The sequence below is a fragment of the Morone saxatilis genome, unplaced genomic scaffold (assembly GCF_004916995.1).
Source record: "Morone saxatilis isolate NCDOM2014 unplaced genomic scaffold, NCSU_SB_2.0 Contig5, whole genome shotgun sequence".
Taxonomy (NCBI): Eukaryota; Metazoa; Chordata; class Actinopteri; family Moronidae; genus Morone; species Morone saxatilis.
In genome coordinates, this window is record NW_023340095.1 from 12,148,524 (window position 1) to 12,176,282 (window position 27,759).

General features: G+C 38.8%; 1 protein-coding gene across 1 annotated transcript; it reads left to right on the forward strand.

Annotated features, from left to right (window-relative positions):
* Positions 1–200: 200 nt before the first annotated feature.
* kcnj3a (potassium inwardly rectifying channel subfamily J member 3a) lies at positions 201–25,059 on the forward strand. The gene is made up of 3 exons (XM_035676054.1): positions 201–1,662; positions 2,625–2,841; positions 23,248–25,059. Exons 1-3 carry the CDS (start codon positions 985–987, stop codon positions 23,841–23,843), a joined length of 1,491 nt encoding a protein of 496 aa, XP_035531947.1. The 5' UTR covers positions 201–984; the 3' UTR covers positions 23,844–25,059.
* Positions 25,060–27,759: the final 2,700 nt, after the last annotated feature.

Consider the following 27,759-nt stretch of genomic DNA (forward strand, 5'->3'; position numbering starts at 1 on the left):
TCATCATGACATCTTGGCTGCAGCTTCACATATCTGATCACTTGAAAAAAAAAACTGTCAAATCAGGCAAACCCTCTTCCCTCCTCCTCCAAATTGTCTGTCTTTGTAGTACCACTAGGCAACAGTGAGTGCATCACTGGAAACGTGGAAGTGCGCAGGAGCCGCGCAGGGAAATTGAAGGCAAAGAAGGATCTAAGCAGCCAAAAAGAGCATCTGGTGAATCTCTGTCGCTGAACCATGAGAATCCAGTCGACATTTGTCTGAAAGAGTGGAATAGGTGTCCGAAAAGAGCCTGGTAATCAGCGTCGATGCGCGCAGCCAAAAATGACGACAGTGGGACAGTGATTCTCTTGTTCCAGCTCGTCATTTTTTACAGTCATATGCTTGGATGCAATTCATCTCCTATGTATACAGATCACAAAGGAAGGACTGGAAGCCGAATAATCTCCAACACAGCCGCAAGTGCGCACAGAGACGTTTCATCCTGGAAACCGTTTCCAGCGATTAATTACGCAGAGATATTGATGTTTTGTGGGCCGTTAAAGGATTTTGAACTTTCGCATGAAAACTTACTCTGCGAGTACATTTTTGAACAGGTCGATATAGCCCCAACCTTCACGGGCGATGAGTAATCCACGACGCAGCAACTGATAAACCTGTAAAACCTGGAGTGCGGCTGGCGCGTTTGGATACCTTATCCTGTGCGTCTCTTATTTTTTATTTTTTCATGTGGCTTCTATTTCGGGGTTCGTAAACTACTCGTACATTATTGATATTTCATGGCTGTAGAGTGTAGCAACAGTGGTGTGTGGCGAAAGAGGACGGTGCAAGACTAACCGGGGCGAAGACAGCGCACTTTTATCGCCTTATTTCCAAACAGGAGACATTGCGCACGGGCATTGACGACTGCAGCAACTACAACCCAGACTTTTTTTTTTTAATCATTGAATCCTTTGTTATTTCTTTCGCTGCTGTCATCGTAGTATGTCTGCACTTCGAAAGAAATTTGGGGACGATTATCAGGTAGTGACCACCTCATCTAGCGGGTCTGGATTCAATCAGCCTCCCCCAGAGAAAAAGAAGAAGAGGCAGCGGTTCGTGGACAAGAACGGGCGATGTAACGTCCAGCATGGGAACCTGGGTGGTGAAACCAGCAGATACCTCTCAGACTTATTCACAACACTCGTAGATTTGAAATGGCGCTGGAATTTATTTATTTTCATCCTCACCTACACAGTCGCTTGGCTCTTCATGGCCTCTATGTGGTGGTTCATCGCATACATCAGAGGAGACCTCAACAGAGCCCACAATGACAAGTACACTCCATGTGTGGCCAATGTCTATAACTTTCCCTCAGCCTTTCTCTTCTTCATAGAGACTGAGGCCACTATAGGATATGGTTACAGATACATCACAGACAAATGTCCCGAGGGGATCATTCTCTTTCTTTTCCAGTCGATCCTCGGATCGATCGTCGATGCCTTTTTGATCGGCTGCATGTTCATCAAGATGTCTCAGCCCAAGAAAAGGGCAGAGACTTTGATGTTCAGTGAACATGCGGTGATTTCTATGCGAGATGGGAAACTAACTCTCATGTTCAGGGTCGGCAACCTGCGTAACAGCCATATGGTCTCTGCACAGATCCGCTGCAAATTGCTGAAAGTAAGTGATGCTTCTTTAAAAAAAAGGAGGCGTCCAGTATATTTATCCCATTGTTTATCATGGCTCAGTCCATGTTTTTATTCTTTTTTAGGAAACTGATACTGAAAGGCCTACACACTGACATTTAAGCCTACTCCTAACTGTGCATGAAGCCACGATGCCTTTAACAGACAAAGCTTCATTCTCACTTCCAAACCTTCCACTACAATGATGGAAATAAAGCAAATTAAATTAAAGCAAAACCATATTAGCAATCAGCAGAAAGGCCTTTTATCTATTTCACAAATTACATATTTTGCACAACTGATGGAGGAGTTTGCCAAGAGGCCTTCAGCACAACATCACACCTTGATTAGAACTTCTTGTTTTTAGTGAGACAAAGTGACAAAGTGGCAGTGTGCTTCAACTTGGCATAAATGTGCTGCTGTTCCTAATTAACTCAATATTATCTATGGATGTCCCTGTTGTCTAGTAAACCTAAAAAAAAACTTTTAAACATGGTTTATCCCCCAATTATCCTGGTAATACACAGTACAGCAATATAGTGATAGTACAGGCGATTAAAAGTATAAACTCAGTACATTTTACCAAAGCCACAATGCAACCACATCTATCTTAGTAAATTATTTAAACAGTTTTAAGCATTGTACTTGCTTCTAGTTTCCATGTCCTGACACAGCAGACAAATGCAACAATATAAAAACATTTATAACATTTGATTTTATTCAGTAGAATTGCAATAAATTAAATGCTGAGTTGGATATTCTTGCTGTACAGATGGATCTTTAGATATCATGAAAAAAAATATAGTAATTGTTCTGATAGACAGATGACGTGTTGCTCTGATTGCATGTAAAATCTGAAAACAAAAGGCTCTTGATGAGCGATAGATAAGTCTGCCTTACCCCTTCCTTCCCCCACCAAACATCTCTGTCTCTGTCTCTTCCTGTACGCTTCCTTAGTCTCGCCAGACACCCGAAGGCGAGTTTCTTCCGCTGGATCAGTTGGAGTTGGACGTGGGTTTCAGCACCGGGGCAGACCAGCTCTTTCTCGTCTCACCACTCACGATCTGCCATGTGATTGACACCAAAAGCCCCTTCTACGACCTCTCCCAGAGGTCCATGCAAACAGAGCAGTTTGAAATTGTGGTGATACTAGAAGGAATAGTGGAGACCACAGGTGAGTAATCACAAACATGTTTACAGGCCTACAAACGAGAGCCTGGAGCCTGTCCTACTGTATGTTGTGGCCGCAGGCTGAATGTACAGTAGCTGTGGATGTTGTATTGTTTTTCCGTAACAAATCTTATGAATAATATTGAGCTCTTTCATAGGTGTTGACAGCTGGTATCCAAATAGACTCACTATTGAGCTCTTGATTGCATTTTATTGATTTTTGTTTCTGTGGCAAACATGCAGAGAAGCTAGTAATAGCAGTGGTTAGTATTTAAACATCATAGATGATTGGTTTTGTGTTGCAGGCATTAAGCGAACCATTTATTAATCTATGCATTAAAACACCTTCTAGGTTAAGAGAAGCAGAGCCAAGTTTCAAGCTAAATATGAACGTTGAACACTCTCAAACTCCGGTGGGTCAACGTTATGCTTTATACATTTTCTTTTTCTCATCTGAAACAAATTGCATTCCTCCGCCTTTGTGCCCGTACAGCACCTACCTCGTGGCTGCTGTTCTCAGAGGGGATAATAATTTGCTTTCTAAGGTCCCTTTGGAATTAGGGAATTCCATTTCCACAAGATGAGTAATGCCCCAAGTAAAATTCTTCCACTGTGGTCATTTTAAATTCAACCGTTTATTTGACACAGCTGATATAGTGTGGGGAGAGCTCCTTCAGTGCTATAGAGGGAACAGTTGTAATGGGTTGCTTCAGAGAAAACAGCATATGGAGATGTGACAGAGAGGCTTGCAGGCTGACACTGCAGACAGCAATTAGCAGAGATATTCAGTTCCTAGTAGATCGTTTTAATAGTCATTTAATTCAGTTGCATAAAAGTCTTTTTGCAGTTGAGCTTTATCTGATTCTTCAGTTTATGACATGGTGTACATGGATATTAGTGTATGGAGTATCGGTACAGTCTGGGTACAGCGTTAGATATGTCCCACAACATTTGGTCTGCTCTGTGTTTGAACGCCTGATTCTCTCAGTTACAGTTTCTTGTTTTGTTTCTTCTTCCTTTCAGTCAATTATTTATTAATTTAAATTATAAAACAGTAAACACGGTGTTGGTGTAAAAATCTAAATCTCAAGTTTTTTTTATGAGAGTAATTGTAATGTGCAGGTAATTAACCTGACACCTGAAAAAGGATTGCTTTGATTTTATATAAAAATAATCAGTGTAGCGATGTGATTGGATTATCATTAGCAAGCATTTATAGTATTACAGCAACTGTCACAGAAGCATGTGTCATCACATTGTCTTCATTTATAATAGTCACAATCTCAGTTTTAATTAAACTGGCCTGGCTTGTTGTGCTCACGGCTTTACTTCACAGAAATCTCTGCATCGAGGAGCAGTTGTGGTTGTGTGAAGTTGGTGGAAAGGCTGATGTAGAAACAATCTATGGTTAAAAATGTATGTACAGTGAAAGTCTAAATCCTCAGACGCTTTCATTTCTGGCCAATGTAACTCTGTTTCCATGGCAACCTCTCCTTGAGTATTCAGGATTGCAGCACTGCACCTAAACTTAGGTTTTTTATTCCTATGGTATAGGAATCATAACACAATTTCAGTAATAAACCAGGCAAACATGTGATGGCGAACATGAAATGAAATTGCTTTGTTGACAACATCACTTGGTATTAAGGAGGATCTCTTCTGAAATAGGAAAAAGCACACAGAGGCGTTACTGTACTATGAAGTGGTTGCCAGAACAGGTGATACAGCAGAGAAAAAGAATAAAATGAAATATTCAGGAGGGTTGTTGTTTACTAGCGAGGAAACTGCCCAACTCCCCACATCTATGTTGGTTGTTGTTTTTTTGTTGTTATGTGTGAAAAACCACTGTCTGGAACACAAGTTAAAATACTCACCGCTGCAGATTAAAGCTACACAATGTGTCATTGTTCTTCTTACTAGATAATAACAGACACAGCAGTGTACCCTTTTTGACATAGTAATCTCGCCAGAGGTCACACAAAAATATTTTGGACTGACTGTAGTTGCGCACAACAAAATAAAAAAGGAGTGTATTTCGCTTTAACCTCCGACAACCTCTACATTGTATAAAAAGGCATGAGCTGTCCCTCATGCCTTTGGAAGCGGAGCATTTTTGATCACCAACTCAGTATGATGCATGTTCCAAATGAGACATGTAGGATGTCTGGTAGCAGCATATTTTCTTCTGGAGTAATGCCAGTTGTGGCTTTGTGGTATCGAGTTGGTTTTCTAACACGGCTGCGGAAAGATGTTGTGCTGCAGAGGATAAATTGGCATTACATCACATTGCAATTAACGTACTGTACATGCTGTCTGACTGCTTGCCCTGAAAAACTAGCTAGCCGTAGGGGAGAAAAAAGTACAAACAAGGAGCCTTTAGAAATAAGGAGAACAACAAGAATATTGTCTGACACAATAACAATCCCCCCAACAAGTATCTTCAGAGTTACTACAGTGTCATTGGCTACAGAGCTAATATGCATGGCAGGCTCTGTGTGAGCGCTTTAGCCCCCTGTTACTTTGTTAATGTGAATCTCACAGCACAGTCACACCAAGCGGAGTTACTTCTGCATTATTTGTCCATTGCAGGTGTTTAAAAAACAAAAGAGGAATTTAATACAGCTCAAGTAAATAACAAATAATGACTGCAGGCAGCTGATATAGGATGTCTGTATATAGTGCTAATACTAATTAATAATAAATACCATGTAAACAAGTTATTGAAATGTTGTCATTATGTTGAGCGATAAGTGCAGAGTCCGCAGTGCAGTAACATCTGCTCAGCTGTGACATGGTCTGCTGGACAACAGCTCACAGTTTCTGTTCTGTTATCTCAGTATTGTTTCTTTGAATTGTTATATGATATTCATATATATGCAAGTATGCTTTATGTGCTACTTATTTGCAACAGCCATAATGTTTTATGAGAAATATAATACTGCCCAAACTATGTTTTTTATCAACATAATGAAAAGTTGGGGTTAAACAAACTCCCGGAATGTTAATTGAGACTCTTGCAATACAATATCAGTTTTTAGCTTTAAAGCATCATTAAACTTTTTATGGTTATGTATGTATCACTGTGAAAATATGCAATATATATACCAAAGTGCTTTTGTTACCTAAACATGACCACGGACTACGAGTACCATGTGCTAAATAAATTTAGCACCCTTAGAAAAACAAGATTACAACTCAGAATGTACTGTACACAGTAAATGTACATTTTAGGACACAGAGCGGATGTGTATTAAGCCAATATCAGCTAAAACTATTTCACATCACACTGATGTTTTCACTTATGTTGCCTAATTAAACCTCTCATCAGAACTCTGCATGCATGTATGAATTTGTTCGTTCTGTAGAGCCCTTCAGGGTGGGACAACTTATCCTATAATTCTTATTGGCCCTTAGAGTTTGGTGACATGATGAATGAAAACACCTGTGTGGGTGCATTTTGACTTGTCATAGTTGGAAAAGCACAGGTATTAATGATGTCATTAACAAACTCCCAGTGTCCCAGCAACGAATGCATGAATGTTGTGCAAAATTTAACCAATTCAAGAAATTTGCAAAATAAAATAAAAACTAGAGACCATTTTGTGATGGATCACACCAGCCATGAAGCCCGTCAACATGTTTTTGCTCTGGCCCATGAGTACTCAGTAGCCATTACTACATTATTATGAGTACTCATGGATGGGACCACAGCCACCTTCGAACTCTGTCTTCATTTCATTTCAGCTACACACCTGTGAAGGTTTGGGACTACATCTTACCATGAATGTTATATTACTGTGTTTAAAACATCTGTCCACAGAGATATAAACACCTGGAAAAGCACTCAAAACCACTTCTGTAGCAGTTCCTGCTACATTAGCTCATCTCCAGAAGGACACACACACACACAGACTCAAAAGAAAGATGAAAACAATACTAGCCCTGCTGTCACAGATGGTAATAAATGTGTGTTTCCATCCACTACTGTTTTGCGAATGTTCATTGGGATAAACAGCCTGGTGGCGCTAATTTTCTAGTCTGATGCCATCAAACCATTGTAGAAGAAATGGGTGCAACGAGATGACATAATTAAGTAACAGTCAAAGTTAAAGTGGTGGAAAACACAGTTGAAGCTTCAGTGGACGTTTAATGCTTGCACATGCACATCGTGTATTTCATTTATTTGCTTATTTTTTTGTTTCCATCACACACATTTTGTTTTTATTGATACACCAGCTTTTCCACCTCAGAGAAAAGAGAGAAAAATGTTTTTGCTTTATTTTTGAATTGAAAATGCACATAAAAGAACAGGTGGATGGTAACATACTTAATGTCACAGCAAGCCAAAAAGCACAATACTAGGACCCTGAACGTTAATAAGGCCTCTTCTAAAATGTATCGTAAATGTAATGTAGATGAAATAACGATCTATTAATAGCACTGCAGAATCATTTTCACTGTACCACTACAGAGAGGATGATGACCTGAGTTATTGAGAACTACTACATCAGTCTTAAAATATATCAGAACTTTAGATAAGTGTCCCATTAACACCAGTGATGCTGTTCAACACTTTAAAGGCTTAAATACAAAGCCAGAGGCAATCTGTTCATTAGCTGATTCTTGAGGACCTAAAATAAACTGTAGCTGCCAGTAAGAGACGTTTAGGTTCCCCCAACCATGAAACTAATCAGTGTATTGCAACTAAATTCATTTAATGATTTTCAGTGTTTGGTTTATACAGGATGCAGTTACACCACAACACTCCTGCCTGAATGCTGCAGCTCCTGTATGCTGAAGATCGAATGTGTATTTATGTAATTTAAGACCAGGCAGTTTTCAGATTAGAAAAAAAAATAACTGACAAAAATAAACAAGCTGATGATTTACTTCATGTGGAAACTCATTTTCATTACAGAACACAAAGAAGTCTGTCAGTGCATTAGTTTATCCCTGACATTTTGTATAGTGTGTTTGGGGTATAACATGGTAGCAAAACAGTGTTTAGATCTTCACAAGCTCTGCAAAGTGTTTTTAAATTCACTCATCAGCTATGAAAAGCAATGATTCATAAACTGTATCATCAGCATAAACCTTCTTTTCCTTTCCAGACTGATGTGACTTTCATGCAAATGTGTGGCGTGTGATCATTACACTTGCCGTGAAATTCATAAAATGCTGCAAATAAGTCATTTTTTTTTTTAGAAAAACTGCCACGGCTTTTTTGGATTCATATGCATTAAGTTAACTTCATGGTAAACTCAGCTATTTTGGTGTTTATGTGAATGCTTGTAGTTGAGAGTTCTCAGTTAGACTTTATTTCACTCTTCTGGTGACGCAGCACATTTGTACTGCAGGCAAACACTGAACTACCTCATAATCTGCAAGTTTTTAAATGATTTTACACTGAATGTGTGTGTTGTACATGAAACGCAGCATCACATTGTGTCTCTTGATTTGGTTATGAGGCAAGTAATGGCAAAAAGAGCGCTCTCGCTTGTCTTCGATAAAGTCGTGCATTGATTTTGATTGTTTTCAACGATTTCTGTCAGCCCCCTCATACTGCTACAAGGCTTTCCTATGATTCACTGCTATAGAATAAAAAATAGAATATCCCAGCTATCTGCTCATTTTAAAATGTGTGTGGGTGGCAGGAGGTTGGTTGAGTATAGACTGGATCAACTGGTAATGTTTATTCATGTGTGTTTGTTTGCATAAATGCAGTATGTGACTGGAGCAGCTTTGAATAATGAATCGCATACCTGTATGCTCAGTATTTGATTGTGCAAATCATCTCTGTATTACTCTCTATAACTCTATTTTTTAAATGTTTACATAGCTTAATCTTTAAGATTTATGATCCGATATATTCATTCTTAATAAAAAGGCATTAAACAGACTCTCAACTCATTAGGTAAATAAAAAATCAATTACCTGACCTTTGTTGTGAAAAAATTATTTTGTTATATAATACTATCATCATGGCTTCAATTAAGTTATTGCTGTTGTGTGACAAATATACATAAAGTGTATACTTAGAAAAGGAAATTAAGAGCAATAATTGCTGTGATGCAGACTTCATCTAGTAGTAAAGCCAGGCAGCATAATTAATTGGAAACATCTATTGCCACTGATTAGCTGAGCAGCCAATGTCATGGCCCGATCTGTGTTTTATCATCAGCAGCAGTAATTGAAATGAAAATGGAGAGCTTTCTCTTGCACCGGAGGCCTAATAGTTTCAATCATATGAGTAAGAGGCCGTAGCCCCAGAGGCCCGGGGTCGCCTGGCATCAGAAGCTTCAGAACTGAGGTAAACACTGGCAACCCCAGATATGAGCCAGCTGTGAAAGACTGTGCCATCCTCCAGATAAACTGACCATAATTCATTCTAAATCATTATACTGAGAGTGCATCCTCTCCTCCTGGTGTCATGCTCCCTGCCACATCCCTGCAGGGTCAAAGGGTTAAAGTGGCTTCTGTGGGGACGTTAAAGCTGCACATCAGGTGAGAGCAGGAGTTTCCAATTAAAACTAATGTGCTCAGGGTGAGAACTCAGGAGAGAAGTGGCTGTCCCTGCTGAGTTCCACCTGCAATAAGCCACATGTTGGATACCTTACAGCTCTCTTGTTAAAAAGTATTCCATGCTTTTGGTTCATTTTCCATCTACCTGGCTTAAATATTTCAGCATATTTGCAGTGTCACGAAGATGTGTAGTGATACATAATGTCTGGATCTGAATACAATGATATACTGATACACTTTCCCTCTAATCTTTATTTTAACAAGCATAGACATTATGTTATTACTATTTATCAAGTTCATCTAAATTACAAAGATGTTACCAGTGCTGGAATTTACTGGAATAACTTTACTAAAAGGTCTAGTGTGTAGGATTTAGTGGCATCTAGCAGTGTAGTTACAGATCGCAACTCCCTCGCTTCACCCTGCCCTTCCAAGTGCGAAGGAGAAACTACGGTAGCTGCGAAATGCGTGAAAAACAGGAAGGGCTGCATCTAGAGCCAGTGTGTTTCTGTCAGTGTTTTTTTCATTATAAAGTAACAACAACACAACAATTCCTATTATCAGGTGATTATACACAAAAACATACCTATGAATATTGTATTCCATTTCTACCAATAGATCCTTGTTTTTTTTTTGACAGTCCAGCAAAATGTGTTATGGGTAGAACAGCGGTTTAGTGCTAATTAAATATATATTCTCTCAATTATTTGACCTATAACCACCAAAATTCAGATACTGCAGTCTGTCTTTATTACCATAAACAGATATATAGGTAGTGCCGTAACTACAATCTCAGTGTCTTTTCCCTGAGAAAATCTAAATCTAATTGGATGTTTTATTAAATCTGTATTTCTTAGTGTTTCATGTTGAAATAAATGAACAATTAATAATGTAAGTATTATTTTGTAAGGTTTAACGTGTAACACATTTAGTTTAATTAGCACAGTAATAGCTTGTCCTGTCTAGCTAGCTAGCACTAGCACAGTAATATCCAAACTATTATTACTATCTACTACAATTGGCTTAGCTAATTATACACAGATGAAGTAAGTAAGAGTTCACAGTTGAGAACATAAAGATTCTCATAGTTTCAATTCCATAGTTTGTCCTGAAATTTGCTAGAATACGGGGTTTACAGACACTGAAGCTGCAGTAACTGCAGACAAAGCTCTGAGAAACTGAGGGAGAGTGCAGTAACTGCATTTACTGCTGTTTGCTTGGTTCTTGGTTGGAGTTTTTTTTAAGATATTCTTATAATATTATATTGTGGTACTTTTATTTTAGTAAAGGATCGGAATACATCTTCCACCATTATGTTTTACACATGTCAGGATTGTATTTTTTCTAAAAGTAGCTTGAGAAAAATACTTTTTACAGGATGTGGTACATACGTTTGCAAGGATGGATGAAATATTATGAAGATCTATACAATCTAACGCAACCTGTTACAACAGCCCTGCAATCAATACTAACTTTGTGGTACATAATGTTTATGAGAGAGACTTTTAGAGAAATGTTGGTTCATCATTTGAGTCTTGATTATGATGTTGGACGGCATTGTGAGTCTGCACTATATACTGTGGACAGGGGTTGTATTTACAATTTAATTCAGTTCATTACAACAACAAAAATTACACTCTCAAAATCACCATAAAGATTAGTCAATGCCTCACACAATCTAAATATTAACCTGGAGATTTGTCGCAAGGTTTGATTACATTATAAAGGTGTTCATGATATTTTGTCCACCCCCTGTATATTGCTACTCATTCTGCTCTGCACGAATGCAGCCTGCTTTAGCTTGCATGTTGTATTGAATCACACTGAAATTAGCATTACTAATTTTAGATAAACAAACAAGTGTATTCTTGGAACACATCTATGAGATTTACCTCTTATGACTACTGTACATATAATAATTGCACTGGGGATGAACTCCACATAATGGGCATTGTAGCGAACCAGCTATGACATCCTGGATTCATTATCCCTTTTAGATGAACTGTGCTGGCTTCCCGAGGGGGAGCACGGTAATTGTGTCTTTAGGGATTTGTCAAGTCCCTGCTGGATGGCAATAAATCACTGGTAGAGGAGGTGTGGCAGCAGGCCTGGGATGAACTTGTGTGACGAAAGCACGAGAAATGTATTCCCCAACAATGCCTCCGCCTGCTCATCATGCCGTGAACAGTTTGAAGATAATTGACCAGGTCTCAGTTGCCTTTGTCTCAGAAGACGCACATGCCATGCAGTTGTGAGAAGGACACTTTTTTCGTAATTAACAACACAAACTGTAGACCTCAATATTAACCCTGTCCAGATGGAGGATGGACACCCAGGGCAAAGTGTCACATGTCCATAATTGAGATACTATTGTGGCTCCACTTGTTTAAGAGGTTAGAAGGAAGGTTGTGATGCACTTGCAGTACTGGTCACTGGCAGCATTGATTGCCGGAGGTACAACCGTCCCTGAAGTGCAGGTGAATCAATCCTGTGGCCTAAATGCAACGCATGTGTACATGTTGTCTTCTAGCAAGACACTCCTCTGGGATGCACCTTAATGTTTTTGTCACCTAGACATACTCGGGTTTACTGGGATAATCTGCTCTCGAGCTCAAGTGACAAACTTGAAAAAAACAATGAGGACGCCTTCTTAGCAGCGTGTTACTTCTCTTTAGCACCATCTAAGTCTGAGATTTCTTAAGGCTTAAAAACCCTCTTTTGTCTCCCCCCTTTCAGCTGTAACTCCTCTTCATGACTTAAGTAGATTTAATAGCCGAGATCAATATAAGATTACGGCTCTCACTCATTCAGTCTGTTTTATGGAAGGAAAATGGTTTCCTGATCTATAATGAAGAAAAAATTGTTCATCCCGGTTGGTGTTAATACATGCCCAGTGTGACGAATATTGGTTGTTTGGCCTAAAGGAAATCCATGGATTGCCGTTTTGCTTAACTAGTTCCCTTTACAGCAGTATTCAGAATTGCCTTCATTGGTAATATGTGCTCTCCTAGCTGTGTTAATGGCCTACAGCCATATGTTCCTGTAGCCTGCCTGACACCCCTCCTTGTGTGGAGATGGTTGGCAGCCCCTGTTCCTATTGCCTTCCCTTCCTTCCCTTTCCAAAAACCTCCACACTCAAGCAATTGCCTCAGCATCCAGCAGGCTCTCCCCTCCCCCACAGCAGTGCACTTCTCCTGCCTTTTCCCTCCATCAGCTTCCTCCTTGTTCTCATTGCTCAGCCGATGCTGTATGGGTGGAATAAACCTCAGAGCTGAAAACAACTGGAAGCCACCCTCACAAATAGATCACACACTAAAACAGTATTTAACAGAGGGAGGGGACTTATTTCCCTCTTTGAAAAGTCAAACTGTGAAAAACAGGTCACTGAATGCTTGTGCATTTTTCTAGACTTTACCACTCAATGGTGGTCACCATAGAAACAGATGATCAGACAGGACTTGTGGCCACAATAGCAGTGTCTGTATCAAAAAGACAGTTTCGATTATTTTATAGGTACAATTTGTTCTATCCTTTGTAACATTTCATTGAAAATAATACATCCTTGTGAAAAGCCTACCAAGAACCATATTATTCAGAACTGAGAATTGAACTTTCCACTCTTCAGTAAACACACTGCCCAGCTCCTCATCTTCAGCTCCCATTACCATATTTAGCTCAGCAGCTAAATATGATGTAACACACATCCTAAAAGAAGACAAAGGGGAATTCTGCTTCCTGTTTTGCAAATAAATGAGGAACAGGATAATTGCCTGGAGTTAATTGTTGTCCCTCACAATCCAGCAATGTAGCAAAGGCATTTTGTGGATAGCCTTGGCCAGAGCGAGTGCCCAACAATGACATCAGGATGAATCTTGGACGGTGTTGTGTGGTGGTGCTCTGTGTGTGCACTGTCCAGAGTCTCGTGCTTGTTTTTTCTAGCATTTTTCTCATACATAACACTTGAGCTGTTTCCACAGCCATGATAGACTGTCAGGGGACTTTGCTGACAGCACTGCACTGGTGAGTGCGTTTGACTGTGTGTGTGTGTATGTGTGTGTGTGTGTGTGTGTGTGTGTGGCCATTTGAGTGACTGAGTGAAAGAGAGAGCCAGACAGAAAGAGAGAGAGAGAGAGGTTATTTGTGATTTTGTCACAAAATAGGAGGTTTGCGGAGAACTCTTCCACACCCACCTTCCCTTTTTCAGTGACTTGCATTGTGAGAGTTCATCTAGAGAAGTAATTTGAATAAACCTTCATTTTCACATAGCAGTCAATTTTGAGTGTCATTTGCTTGGTGCCTGTGGGTTGTCGAATCATATAATAGCTCAGATTCCCCCCCCCCTCAAAAATCCAGACTGAGACTCTGCCTAAAAGGTTTGACAGGGCTGCAATAAATAGATCTCTGCTCTCAGGTCTGCTCCTTGACTTTACTCTGTCCTCAGTGTGTCAAGTGTGGATTTGCAGCTGAGAATGTGACTGAGCCAGGCACCAAACGGATATGATCCTCTGGCTTCTACAACCTGGATGAGCTTCTTTGAGACGACCGAGTCTGTGAATACCACTTAGGTTGTTTTTTTTTTCTTGACTACTATCAAGAAACACTGGCAGGCTGCCTCTGAGTTTACAGTGCTTTTCTATTCCAGCCCCCAAAGAACCCATTTTATCTTTGCTGTCACTCTGCTGAGTCTGCGGCTGCTTCACTTTGTTAGACCAGAGAAGCAGCCAGCTCTGTGTTATCAAGGAAAAGTGTATTTATTTAGAGTCTCAAGCTGAGATGGCTTTTGGGCATCTAAATCTCAAAGTTTATTCTCAACACTTCCTCTTTTCAGCCCATAATAGAATCAGCTGAGAGCCTGTGAAATATTGCATATACTGTACAGTGCAGGTAGAGCACCTGTAATCTCCAGACAGATATCCCATCTCAGTGCTGTATAGTCATTGCCAAAGTGCTTCATTTTTTGAAATTACGTTTGATTTTCATATTTGGATTATGCCTGGAGATTCAAAAACATGGTTGTTGGTGAGATGGCACAAAAGCATGTAAAACAAATGCAAACATTGATGCAGAAAATGTTTCCACTATAATTGTCTATATTCTTTCACCTCTGAAATTTACTTTAATAAGATGCATTTTTTCATATCTGTCTTGAATTTGTGGATTCAGCAAAGGATTATTCTAATGCCGTTCATGCTGTCACATGCATATTGCATACAGTATGAGAGCTGTAAACTGCCTGCTGAACTTAAGCGATGAGGGACTTCTGAAGGGATTTCACACTTGTGTAGGATTGGCCAGTAAGAGAAGATCATATATCTCAAAACCTGTGTACAGTAGGCACCTTTAGATTTCATTCATTTGTATACATCAAAAACAAATGTGATAATAATGAAATGTTGATATTCAGATGAAATAAGGAACCCTAATCCAGAGACAAAAAGAAAAGGTTTTTACCTGAGGAGCAAAAATATGATACAGCAGAAAGAACATGATGTAATAATTGGTGTTTTTTGCTATTTGGTGCTCCCTGTTTCAGAGGGCAGTTCACTTATATACTACTGTCGTAAATACAACTTTGCTAACACAGCCAAACATCAAGCAAGTGCAACAACACAAGGCATCAATACTAGCCAGCTAATACCTACTAGTCCAACAACAAGAAGGTCAGCAGCCTTTTCTTTCACAAATCTCTCGACTAAAAGCCAGTCCTAGATTTACTCTTGGCCGCTGTCCTCTTGCTTGGCCATTGTCTTTTTTCTCTTTTTTAGCTCTGTCAACGTCCTCTTCAGGACTCTTTGCCCGGTTATAGTAAATTTCCCACTTGCCCGGATACAGTTTAGTTTATTAGGATCCCCATTAGCTACAGCACTGCAGGAGCTATTCTTCCTGGGGTCCGGTCTGCCCTAATGATGCTTTAATCTTAAATGAAAAAGTAACAACTACAGTATGTGACAGCTGGACACGAACAAAGTGGCTGAGATTGAAGCAAGCCACACAGCACAACAGTTGACGTTTGTGCTCCCAGGTCTTCAAATACTGATGCTTTGGCTTGCCAAAGTGTTGTCAAAGTGTTAGTATTTGGTAACCTGGGAATGCAACTGTCTGTTATTTATTGTAGTATTAATTCATGTTTTTGACCATTTGGCAGCAAGCTGTAAACACAACACTCACGTATTTATACCTCATAAAGTTGTTATAGCGAACAGTTGGCTAATTATATCTCCAGCAGACATGGAGCAACATTAATGCTCATTCAAAGTCGTGTTTCTGGCCACCTGGGAAATACAGGTCCACTATTTGCACTCTTTTTAGCTCTGTTATGGTCTAAAGCTCTCCACTAAAAGAATTATCTTTAGCTGCTTCATATTTCCACTATAGTCACCAGCTAGTCACTAACTTTGTTTCTCTGCTGATTGGTGATGGGCAGGCTGGGTTATCGGAACTTTTTTGTTCCTGCTGCTGTACTGTACTGTAAGTAACGCTAAGAGCAGTGAGAATGTCAGACCAGTGAAGTTGTGGGACGTAAAAAAAAGTGACCCAAAAGATGCTCAAATGTCTATATGTATCTATAGAGCTGAGTGGAACTGCAGAGTCAGTAATTTTGTGTTGGTTTCTCACAACAAGCTACCTCTTAACCATTGCAATAGTCATTTTGTTAATTTGGAATATATACATTTATTGATAAGTGAGTATTTTTTAATGCAGGACCTCTAAGTAATCATCCATCCATTGTGAAATATCTACTTTTAATTCAATTCAATTCAATTTTATTTGTGTATATTGCCAAATCATAACAAACCTTATTTCAAGACACTTCAAATAGAGCATCCTTATAAAATTATTTACAGAGACGCAACAGTTTCCACCATGAGCAAGCACTTGGCGACAGTGGCAAGGAAAAACGTCCTTTTAAGAAGCAGAAACCTTGAGCAGACCTCGAGCTGGTCTCTGGCACTTCTTCCACAACTTATGTTGACTGATTAGTTTAAAACATAAGGTAATTTGCAGAATTATTGTTAGATCTTTTTTTTCTGTTGTCAAATATACTTACAGATACTAAAGCACAACGATCTATCAGATTTTTCTTTTTTAAATATATATTTGTGAGGGCTTTTTATCGCCTTTAATGGATAGTGACAGCTGTACAATGACAGGAAAGGAGGGAGTGAGAGAGAGGGGACACCACACAGCAAAGGGCCACAGGTCAGATTTGAACCCTTGGCCACTGCAGCAAGGACGCAGCCTTGGTACACTGGGTGGCAGCTCCATCAGGTTAGCTACTAGGGCGCCCCTCGATCTATGAGATATGACTATGAAACATATGTAACGCCTCTGGTAAAACAACCAGATGGTACAGAGTCTCTGACTGGCCTGTGCTTTATTTAGAAGGGCCACTCCATTGAGGATTTGAAATGTATTGGTATTGGCTTATACTGAGTCACAGAGGAGAACAGATAACCATTTACTGAAATTAGTTGTGTAATGGATCCACAGAGTTACAAATTTCTCTCCTAATGGGTTGAATGAGGAATTGTTTCTTCATCGATCCCAAAGATGTTTTTTTCTTACTGGTTCCTTCTGCCTTTTTCTCCCAGTGGAGCTAATGCGGTTTAACTGTATTTTCTTTTTTTCATGAATCTGATCATGTGTTGATTTGCTTTTATTGTTTTCAGTCTAGTTAGGGCTGCAACCGAAGATTATTTTAATCATCAATCAATCGGATTCTCTGTGAACCAATTTTTATAATATCAGAAAATAGGTAAAAACATCCCAAGCCCGAGGTAAAGCATTCAAATAAATGTTTCTCTTCTACAACAGAGAGTCCATAACCCAAAAATGTTCAACTTACTATCATATAAAAAAAAGAGAAGCATACATTTTGACACATTTGAAAAACTTAATTCTAGTAATTAATCAATCATCAAAGTTGTTGTACATCTCAAGTATTGATTAGTTAACTAATACTTTTAGGTCTTATTCTTGTGTGTCATATTTTAAGTTTGCAAATACCATTGTTATGTTTTTGAACTTTTGGTATGTGTGTATCATGGCTGAGAGCAAGTAATATTGTAAGGCCAGGGAAAACAAAGATTTCCAGATATGGGGTTTTTAAGTTTTCAGATAAACTGAAGGATTAATTGTTTAACATATTGTTCTATGTCTAAGGCCAATACAGGTATTAAATTAAGCTCAGAAACAAAGTTTTAAAGCTACAATAACATTTCCACATTACAGTACTTACATTATTGCAAATGTTTCAATGTTCAAACAGAGAACACTGGATTTTTTTTTTTCAGTTAATGATACGTTTCAACGGTAGCCTGTCAATAGATTCATATCCCCTCTGCACATGTGTCATAAAACTGTCATAAATAGACTTTTTATCAAGTTATAAGCAAAACATTTGAGATCCTAGTCATTTTTAGCTATATATATCTTAACAGAATGAAGGATTTTAGTCATCAGACTGGGCTGACGTTAGCAGCAGCTCAATCCACAGCCACTCCATGATGTCCTTTCTACGGTGAACAGTATCAGGGAAACTAGAATAATTAACCTAAATTATTTTTAATGTAAAACCTTGTCCTTGTCCATTTGTTTTGGAGAGGAGAAGACCTCTGCACCAGGTAAAAACCTCCAGAACGTCTGGATCTTAAGTTATCAGAGAAACAAGCTGAGCTAATGTAAGTCGCTCATGGAAGAAAAAAATAAATACTGGCTGACTGCCTCCAGTTTATACTCTTGCCACCAGATCAGGTGAGCTGAATCTCCCTGATGACCCAGAGGCCGGCTCAGAGTGTCGCCACACCTGAAAAACATCTTCGATCACTTATACGCAAAATCAACATTTGTAAATATTCACCTCCCCTCTATTCTATGTGAGCAAAAGAGCAAAACAAACCCTTAGCTTTTGATTGCAAAGCAGATTCACATCTTAACTCCATGTGGAGTTCAACATTGGTGAACTTTGACCGGCGAAGTCGCAGCCTCAATCAGTAGCAAATATGTGTGTGTGGTTGACCTCTTAAATGGACTACAAATCAGCAAACTGAAGCACATCCTCCACTGCCCACATTTTGCCTCGGCAGGCGATGGTAACTCACCTGCGTTTGTATATGTGTGACTGTAGCCTTCATGGTTCATTAAAAGTCAAAGACATGTTAAAGATATACGATATACACAGACTAGCAATGATATACACTGTATTGAAATAGTTTATTGGTATTAGATAGAGCCAGGTGTCAGGCATCTTGACTTTACCACGGTCATGTGGTTAAAGATGCACACAGTGTAACCACAACATTCCTGGTGAGAGAGTTGGCGACCTTTGCTACATGTCACCACCCCCTTTCTCTTCCTGTCTCTCTTTATATTATGTGGAATAAAGGAAAAAACATACAACATCAACAAAAAAGCCAGGTGTACCTAGTTGCAGTACAAAAAAACATACACAAAATAATCTAATCTAATCTAATCTACTCTAATAAACAAGCTCACTCAAAATAAATTAAGTTGATGTTAACTAATTAGCCTAACTGGTATTCTGAGGTGTTTCTTACCCAGCAGAAAACAACAGCAGAGATAGGACAACATTTTTGTTTTGTTTTTTTCCCCTGCAGCATGTGTTTATGACACACGTTTGTATGATAAAGAATGTAATGTCATGAAGATGACACAGACATAAACCACTATAATATACTAAGAGTGATAGATGATAGAGGAAGAGAAAATGGCTCTATGCTTTAATAAAGATGACATCTGTAATGTGGGTTCCAGCCTTCACTGATGAGAAGTCACCAAAATATATGATTTACCCAAACCACCAAAACAAAGGCACTTTGAGCTGGGGTTTAGTGTTGCAAAAGGTCACGTTTCAGTGACAGTAAAACCATTTTGGTCTGACTCTGGAGTCATATGGATGATTTGACCCTGTCCACAATGGAAAATCCATTTTGTGCAGTTTGGGTGTTTGTTATTTTTGTCGTGATCTAAGAGAGAGACTTTAGTGTTGTGTTGTCACTGTTACTTTTGACAAAACTCAGCAATGAAAAGGTTTATGGCTGTCGCATGCACACATTCCTACAGTTTTGTTTCCATAGAAACACTGAGTCCCAGGCAGGCGTGTATTTTAGAGTTACATAAGCTTTTACCAGTAATACGAAATACACACCGACATGGGTACGTGACTGGATTGCTATTTTTAGGAATTATATTAAATAATTGCAGAAAATTTCAAAATCAGGTTTTATTATTTTACATTTGTGCTATTTTTAGCTGTTTAACTGTACTCTGCTTTCACCTTGAGGTCTCTGTCTAAGATATTCTTCTACATAGCGTGTGTATTTCCATCACAAATCGAACTGTGTCGTGGCCTCAGTGAAAGTCGAGGCACACAGTTCATTACCGTTGCAGTGTCTGTTAATGCCGTGCGCCATATGAGTGTGGGTGTTTCAGAACAGCTGGTCTTTAGCAACACAATTGTACATACTATGTGATGCAACCCTGTCTATAATTATACATGGCTCAGGCACCAAGCCTTGAATAATGTATGGAAATTAAATGTATATTAATGACCATGATTAAGTCTAGTGCCATTGTTTTGTTTTGAAGAAGGGTAGCTGATTAGACCATCCACGTTCGTGAGACTTTTTTTTTGTGGGTTGAGTGGCTTTAGAGGAAGGGAATCAGGTTCAGTCCCAGGGTTTAGGGGTTTCGAGAGACAGAGGTCTTACAGTAACTCATACACCATCTGCAGGGACAATTGAGCATTATTAATAGATGTAACATGAAGCTATTTGTGTCTTGTGTATTACTGTAGCAACCTTTTGCTTTAGGCGCAACCTTCTTTTCTTATCACGCACCAGCAAAGTCGCTATTGATGTTGCAGCCCTGTATTTACTGTATGGATGTCCAGTTAACGTCGCCGCATCGACTGTACTATTCAATAGAGCAGGCACGGCTGACTTCTGGTGGTGATTAGCTGTTTGAAAACCAAAAGCAACAGCAGTAAAACACATTTTACACCACAGTTTTTCTCAGAATCAGTATATATAAGCCTGCGGATGATCAAATGGTGACTATGTTTTGACTGGAGGCAGCTTAAAAGGCTCACAATGCAATAAGACTTCCATTCACACTTAACTTTCAATCGCTTTGGCCCTAAAGTTCTCATTAGCTTTGCCTACTTTATTCACTGCAGCTCACTTCCATATGCCTAAAGGCTCCGGGACTCTGAAGCAATAGTGCAGAAGTAATGCTTTGAATACCCCAAACGCATTTGATGTTCAGTCTCTTGCACATCTGCGATTGTGTACAGAGCTGTTATCAGTGAATTATTTTATGACCTTGGGAATCGTGCGGAATCACAGATGTCTCTAGTTTCGGTGATGACATCCTCGCAATCAGCAGCGGTGTCTCACTGCGAATGAGTGCTTCGTCTTAGTTTGGACCCAACTGCTGCTAGAGCAATGTTAAGCTGGTAATTAAAACATCTGATAATAACCTACTGCATTCGCTGATTTCCTAATGGATTTCAACAAGCCTTAACATGTGTGCCCCCAGCCATTCCTCTATGCCTAAATAAGGGCTTTTTGGACTGATATAAACAACCTTGTGTTTTGTTTAAGTTGTAAATCTAATTATAGATTTTTTCTATACTCACTTTCAGTGAGAAATGAAAGTTGTTTTTCAGGATAATGCTAACCATAATAAGATGGATAGGGCTTTGCTGTAAGCAGTGTGGTATGATACAGGCACAGACAGCTATGATAGCAGCTGCTGAATAATGGTGATGAGTAATCACTAATAAGCATCCAATAATTTTGCATGGAAAAAAGTTGTTGATCATTAATTCAAACCACATGATTTTGCTAATTGCATTAATTTGTTTCTGAGGACGTGAGGGGAGTTTTTAAGCAGGGATTTAATTCACAGTCCCCTTTGAGGGAAAATGTATTCAAAGTGTATCATAATCTTCTATCTTGTGCTGAATTTGCAGAGCGCAGTTACGCATACACACATAAGCGCAGAACATGCAAAATAGGATATTTTCTTTTAATTTGTAATCTCCAAATGACAGAATTTAATGCTTTTAACTAAGTTGTCACACTCATTTAGGCTTTTCTCAAACTGAACAATGTTATGTAACAGATTCTTCATGTTACGTTTTGTCTTTTGGATTAAATTGGATTCCCTTTAAAAGCTCCAAAGAATTTTTTAGTGTGAGCGAGACCTTCTGAAGCCTTTGCCTGCAGCCGTTAGTCCTGTGGGTTTGCCTTTCCAGCAATTTGATTATCTTAATCCTCTATCTTTTGTAGCTACTAGCTAAGCTTAGAGTGTGGACTGAACTGTTAAGTAGCACAAGAGGTGATGTGGGGAAGACCTGAGCTGTTTTTCTACTAACCGAAACAAGTATCCTGCCTCTCAAAGCGTTACCTTTTCCCTATATATAATGTTATGCATTGTCTTATTCTTAATATGATATGAACATTATATTCATATCAAGTTTACTTTGTGAATTAAAATTGAATTTTCCCATGTCTAATTTACAGTAATTTCAGAACGAATTGTAATTATTTTATATTTGGTAACACACATCAAATCTCTTCACACAGTCAGCACAACGGAAGTCATTGTGGACAATGTTTGACACAAAATGACCACGTGTTTTAAACTCAACCACCACCAAAACTATGTGTATTTTATTTTGCACATGTTTACATACTATTATAAAAACTATTATGCTCAGCACCTAAGATAACACACCATTACTGTAAATGAAGCTACAATTTCTTACATTTTGTTACAAATACATACTAGATCCTACTATATACTCTACTATATATAAATAAATAAAAATATATTAACTCCTAACTAGAACATACTGTGTGTGTTAATTCCTTGATGATGTCTATGAATGACTTGAGGTGAACCAGTCACAGAGTGGTTTACAGCCTATCCTAGTGTCACTTTTCCTTCCACCTTAATCTCCATTCCTTAACCCCATATAGAGGAATTCTTTTCCTCATGAAGATGAAAAATGTATGACCACCAATAACATGATCAGATGTCCCTCTTGGATTCAATGAGTGCTGGATGTCTGGGCGATTGTGAGGAATCAGACTAGATTATTTGCAGAGGATTTAAGGTGTGATGTAGATGAGAAGTTGTGGCCAAATTCAGAAGACAGTGTTAGCACTATCCTATACAAGTATGTATAGTTTTGTATTGCATTACCGTAGTTTTCTGTAAATGTTATTATTCTATGGTAGAAAAAAGGCCTATTTAAGTGTACTGCAGCATTTCTGATTAATTTCTGCTCATATACTGTAAGGTAGCACAATCCCGTCTAGATAGATAAACAGATAGATAGATAGGATGTTGCGCTGACAAAAAATAACTAAGTATGGAGGACTGTGTGTTGTATAAAACTGTAAATAATTAGCCACTATAAAACACACACACACAACAAATAACTCAGCTGTGCTTTTAATTATTTTTCATGTTAGGCTGGAAATTGCTCATAAACATCATGTTTGGAAACCAAAAAATCAATTAAGCTTTTTATTTAGGCAGCTGGCTCTGTAATACAGTAAGTGCTTATTTATTGAGGCACTTTTATTTGTTTGGTTTGTGATCTGAAAATGGCAAAAGTCCTTGTGAATACCGTATTATTGATTCTTATGGAACGGTGCCAAACATATAATTAAATCAGGACTCTGTTGTTTAATACTAGAGTCATGAAACATTTCATCCTAAAATGTTGTGTGGAGCTGTAGCAGAACAATGACACATAATATGTCATAGTTTTTGAAGCCTCAACATTAATTTCTACAAACAAACCTGTCAATTCATCCAGTCTTTTTCTGTATGTTTATTTTCTCTTTTACAGGGATGACCTGCCAAGCGAGGACGTCATACACTGAGGACGAGGTTCTTTGGGGACACCGCTTCTTCCCGGTAATCTCCTTGGAGGAAGGCTTCTTCAAGGTGGACTACTCTCAGTTCCACGCCACATTCGAGGTGCCCACCACTCCATACAGTGTGAAGGAGCAGGAGGAGGCTCTGCTTCTCTCCTCGCCCCTCATGGCTCCATCCCTGTGCAACAGCGGGGAGAAGAACAGCTCTTTGGACTGCCTGGAGAGCCTGGAGGACAATGACAGCACCACCAAGCTGCCCACCAAGCTCCAGAAGATCACAGGGCGGGAAGGCCTGCCCAAGAAGCTACTAAGGATGAGCTCCACTACTTCAGAGATGACTTACAGCTTTGGAGACCTGCCCATGAAGCTGCAGCGAATCAGCTCTGTTCCTGGTGTCTCTGATGATAAACAGGCTGGTAAGGCCTCCAAGATCAACACAGAGCCCATGAGTAAGTCAGTGGCGGACTTACCTCCCAAGCTGCAGCGACTGGCTGGGGGAGGAGGGGGCAGGATGGACGGACACCTGCCACCTAAACTCAGAAAGATGAATTCAGATCGCTTTACATAAAGCAGGCAACATATTTTAACTTATGCCATCCACCTTTATTTCCCTACCTGAAGTCCTTGTACTATTCCTAATTTATTAATGGACAATATTCTTATATTAAAAGAAATGTAGAATATGTGCACAAATACCTTATATAAAGTAGGGTGATGGAATTAAGCACATTTGTCCCTGGATGTAAGTGTACATGCTATGACGAAAGACCTCTGATATTTTTTTTAGGATGATGTACAATTAGCACACTCTGGCATGTAAGAAACAGCGCATGTAGAACAGAATCTCAATAATTTCTGGCATGACATTTATTGATATATTATTTTACAAAAACAATTTCATTAGTGAATTTACTGACAGTGAAAAATTGCACAAAGCCATATGATTTACCACGTGGAAAACCTACATTACATGGTTCTAATTTGTGGTGACAAAAGGCACATACATTTGTTTTGAGTTGGTTGCTTTTGTTGTTTAATGTAAAATTGTGGCAATGTTATGTTGATTGCATGCTCCTCTTATTGACTTAGCTATACAAAGGTAATAGACAAAGATGTTTAGCCTTAACTATATTACCTTGTTTCCATTTTCACATTTGTTCACAGCTGGATTTTTGGTATTTCATATATAGACTATTTTACCATGTGCGATTTTATGAATTTATTAGTTGATCAAACACAAAGTATGTTGCTAGATGATGCATATTTCACATTTGATGTGAAATGCATTATTGGCATCAATGACCCATCTGAACTGGGCACAATGCTACGCAATTTTCACTTGCTTATTAAAGTAACACTTAAGTTGAAAGAGTCAATACTTGTACTTGATAAGCACAAAGCAATCATTATATAATCCCCAGTGATTTTAGAAAGCATTTATGGGCATTTTTGTCATTAATTAACTGCTTAGAGCAGTAGTTCAGTACTGTGCAATCACTTTGTTCCATTATATAACAAAAATCAACTTAATCTACTGTAGGCCTGTGTGGTCATACAAAACACTCCATTAGAATTTCAACTTAGGTGTTACTGGTTAGATTTAGATGTGGGCCTATAAGGAAATCATAACCTTTGTCTTAAGGGCCCATAATCTCCCTCCTCTGTGATGAAAGCAATAATATTATAATGACTATAATCTTTATATAGCCACAGGGTCTACCACAGCCCAATATTCATTCTGTTTACTGAATCCATGCCATGAAATCTGGTTTTCTCTAAATGCATCAAAGACATTGTATGATACCCAATCTCTTCAGGAATAAAGATCTAACATAACTGTTTAACATCTTGCTACTTTGACTAGATGTAATGCATGCTTTACCTGTTCAAATCAATTACATTTTATTAACTTACTTCTTACAGGGGGTGGTCAAAATGATGGAAGGCCAACAACACACTTACCTCACCGTAAAGAGCTGTGATGGGCCTGTGTGGATGCATCTACCATTGAATAATAAGTCTCATCATCGCCCAAAGCTAAGCATATTCAAATCACTGTGCACATATCAATTTTGACTGTTCAGCTTAAAACAATCGATTGGCATGTGAGAAACACACTTTTCTTGCAGAGAGTTTGGTGAGAAGTTCGATACCGCTCTCATGTATGGTAAAAATATGTAGCTATGGCCAATAGCTGGTTAGCTTAGCCTAACAGAAAGACTGGAGCCAGCTAGCCTGGCTCTGCCCAAAGGTGAAAACCACCTACCAGCACCTCTTAAGCTCACTAATTCATACTTTATATTGTGTGTACATTTTTACTCTGTTTTTTTAGATATAATGTATTAGTGAGGCTAGCTGTACCCCCCTCTTTTCAGTGTTTATGCTAAGCTAAGCTAACCAGCTACTGGCTATAGCCTCATGTTAACCGTACGGGTATGAGATTAGCATCAATCTCCTCCTATTTCAAAAACATATATTATTCTTTCTTGAAAAGCAATGCCAAGTAATTCTAATTTCTACGTAACAACTATTGTTTTTAAGGAAAGTCTTTCTTTGTAAATGTTCCGCAGCACATGTGTGCATTTAATGAGCAAACCCCAGTAAAATTGATATATACTTGGATGATCATTCCAAATTCCTATGCCGACTGATACTGAACATGTGCTCTAGTAGATAACTGAACCAAAACCCTGTCAAAAATCTCAGGGGGCAAACATGCAGATTGTATCTTTTTAAAGTTGAGTGGTACAGTCTGCAGACCGTTTTTGTTTAAAAAACACAAAAGATACAACATTCACAATGGATTAGCTGTGCTATTTTTGTACGTTTATCTCACTTTATTGACAACACATGCAGAGCTGCAAATTGATGTGATCTATTTCTAAATCTGGACCAAAACTGTGCCAGATAAAAGATCCCACATCGACACGGAGCCAGTGTCACTGCCAGAAGTCTTTTCTTCTGGCGCTTTCATTGTTTTGATCATACCCTGTGTAATCACTGCTTCTGTCCATATTATACAGTACACTCTTTGTTGCTGTCAAATACGCTATGTAAATAATTGTATTTCAAGAGAAACCTTAAAGACTTGTGGAGATAAAGTCAGTGCTATAACTGCAGGTATTACAGGCACTTGGGTTAATTCTGTCTTTATCCTGAGATAGACTTTTCTTCTGAATCTCTTAAATAAACCCAGGATCAGAATATCAAAACTGTTGATGGCATTATCCTCTGACTCCTTGGAAATTGGGTGCAAATCCCTTTGGACCACCTTAAAACAACACTTGCTCTGCCAGAAAAGAGCCACCCTTTATCCCCAAGGAGATATTTTCTTTGTTATTTTGTCCTTTGTCATGTGAGGTCTCTCCAGCAGAGCCATTACTGCCACTCCACAAAAATAGCATTTCAATACTAAAATAATTGACTCAAGTGTATTTGGAAAATGTGGGAGGATTGTAGTAGGAGGCAAGAAAAGGATTATTCAGAGTTTAAAATCTTGTTAGCATTCCAGAAAAATATCAGTCTTTGAGCGATGTTTTGATAATTTCCATTTTCAGGTTTCTTGACAAATAATATCTGACACAGACTCAGCCAGTGGCAAAAAACAACAGCGGGCATTGCTTGCTGATTACAGAACAAATGAAACACAATTTTGCACTGAAAGGGCAGCATTTCTATTCACTTCACAGCTTCCATTGAATTCAAATGGTTTCCCCTCAATACCCCACAATCAAATCTATTTACCTCCAGAGAAACCCTTTCTTAAAGTGAGACATTTCCCAATATAACTCTATTGTGTTGTTAAGAAAGTAAATGAGGGTGAAACTTTGTTGGACATTCCAAATTAAATATGGCATGCTGACTGGCCGTCTGAACTGGCATCTCTCACTTCTTGCGCCAGGGTGGAATGACAGATCACAAATGAAGAATGGTGCAACATAAGACCGAACTGTTGGTGACTTTGCACTGCATGAAACATTGCAAAACAAGACAAATGTCCTCCCACCACTTCAATGGTTCGCTGTGTTTCGCCTTTAATGTAACAGGCCTGGTCTGCAGTTTCAGATGCAAATTGAATGTGTCTCATCATGTAAGTTCAAAAAGGAAAAAAGACATGCCTTCTTCCGTAGGTGGAGTGTGGTATGAACAATCCAATTGTTGTTGATGGTATCAAATAAAAAGACAAATATTGGCTTTTATGGGCTATTACACACTGACGTATATTCATAATGTATTAATCCATATTTAATAAAGGCTGTTTAATTTTAACCATCCAGTTGACCCCTCCTCCGAACAGTGATTGTCAAAACATAGCTTAGCAACCATACGTACGCACAGCAGGCCTGTGGATTTCTCCACATGTTCAAGCATGTGTTCATGTTTCATGGCAGTAGTAAGAGCGGTGTCCTGCTCAGTTGGATTTTGGGAATTTGCTTGTCAAGCAATACAGTATGTAATTTACAGTAGCATGAAATAATCATATA

What these genes read in the sequence shown, in the direction of transcription:
- kcnj3a (XM_035676054.1), top strand. Translation starts at nt 985, where the DNA reads ATGTCTGCACTTCGAAAGAAATTTGGGGACGATTATCAGGTAGTGACC. An exon ending in TCCGCTGCAAATTGCTGAAA is followed by an intron (nt 1,663 to 2,624) that starts GTAAGTGATGCT and finishes ACGCTTCCTTAG; the next exon opens with TCTCGCCAGACACCCGAAGG. An exon ending in AGGAATAGTGGAGACCACAG is followed by an intron (nt 2,842 to 23,247) that starts GTGAGTAATCAC and finishes TCTCTTTTACAG; the next exon opens with GGATGACCTGCCAAGCGAGG.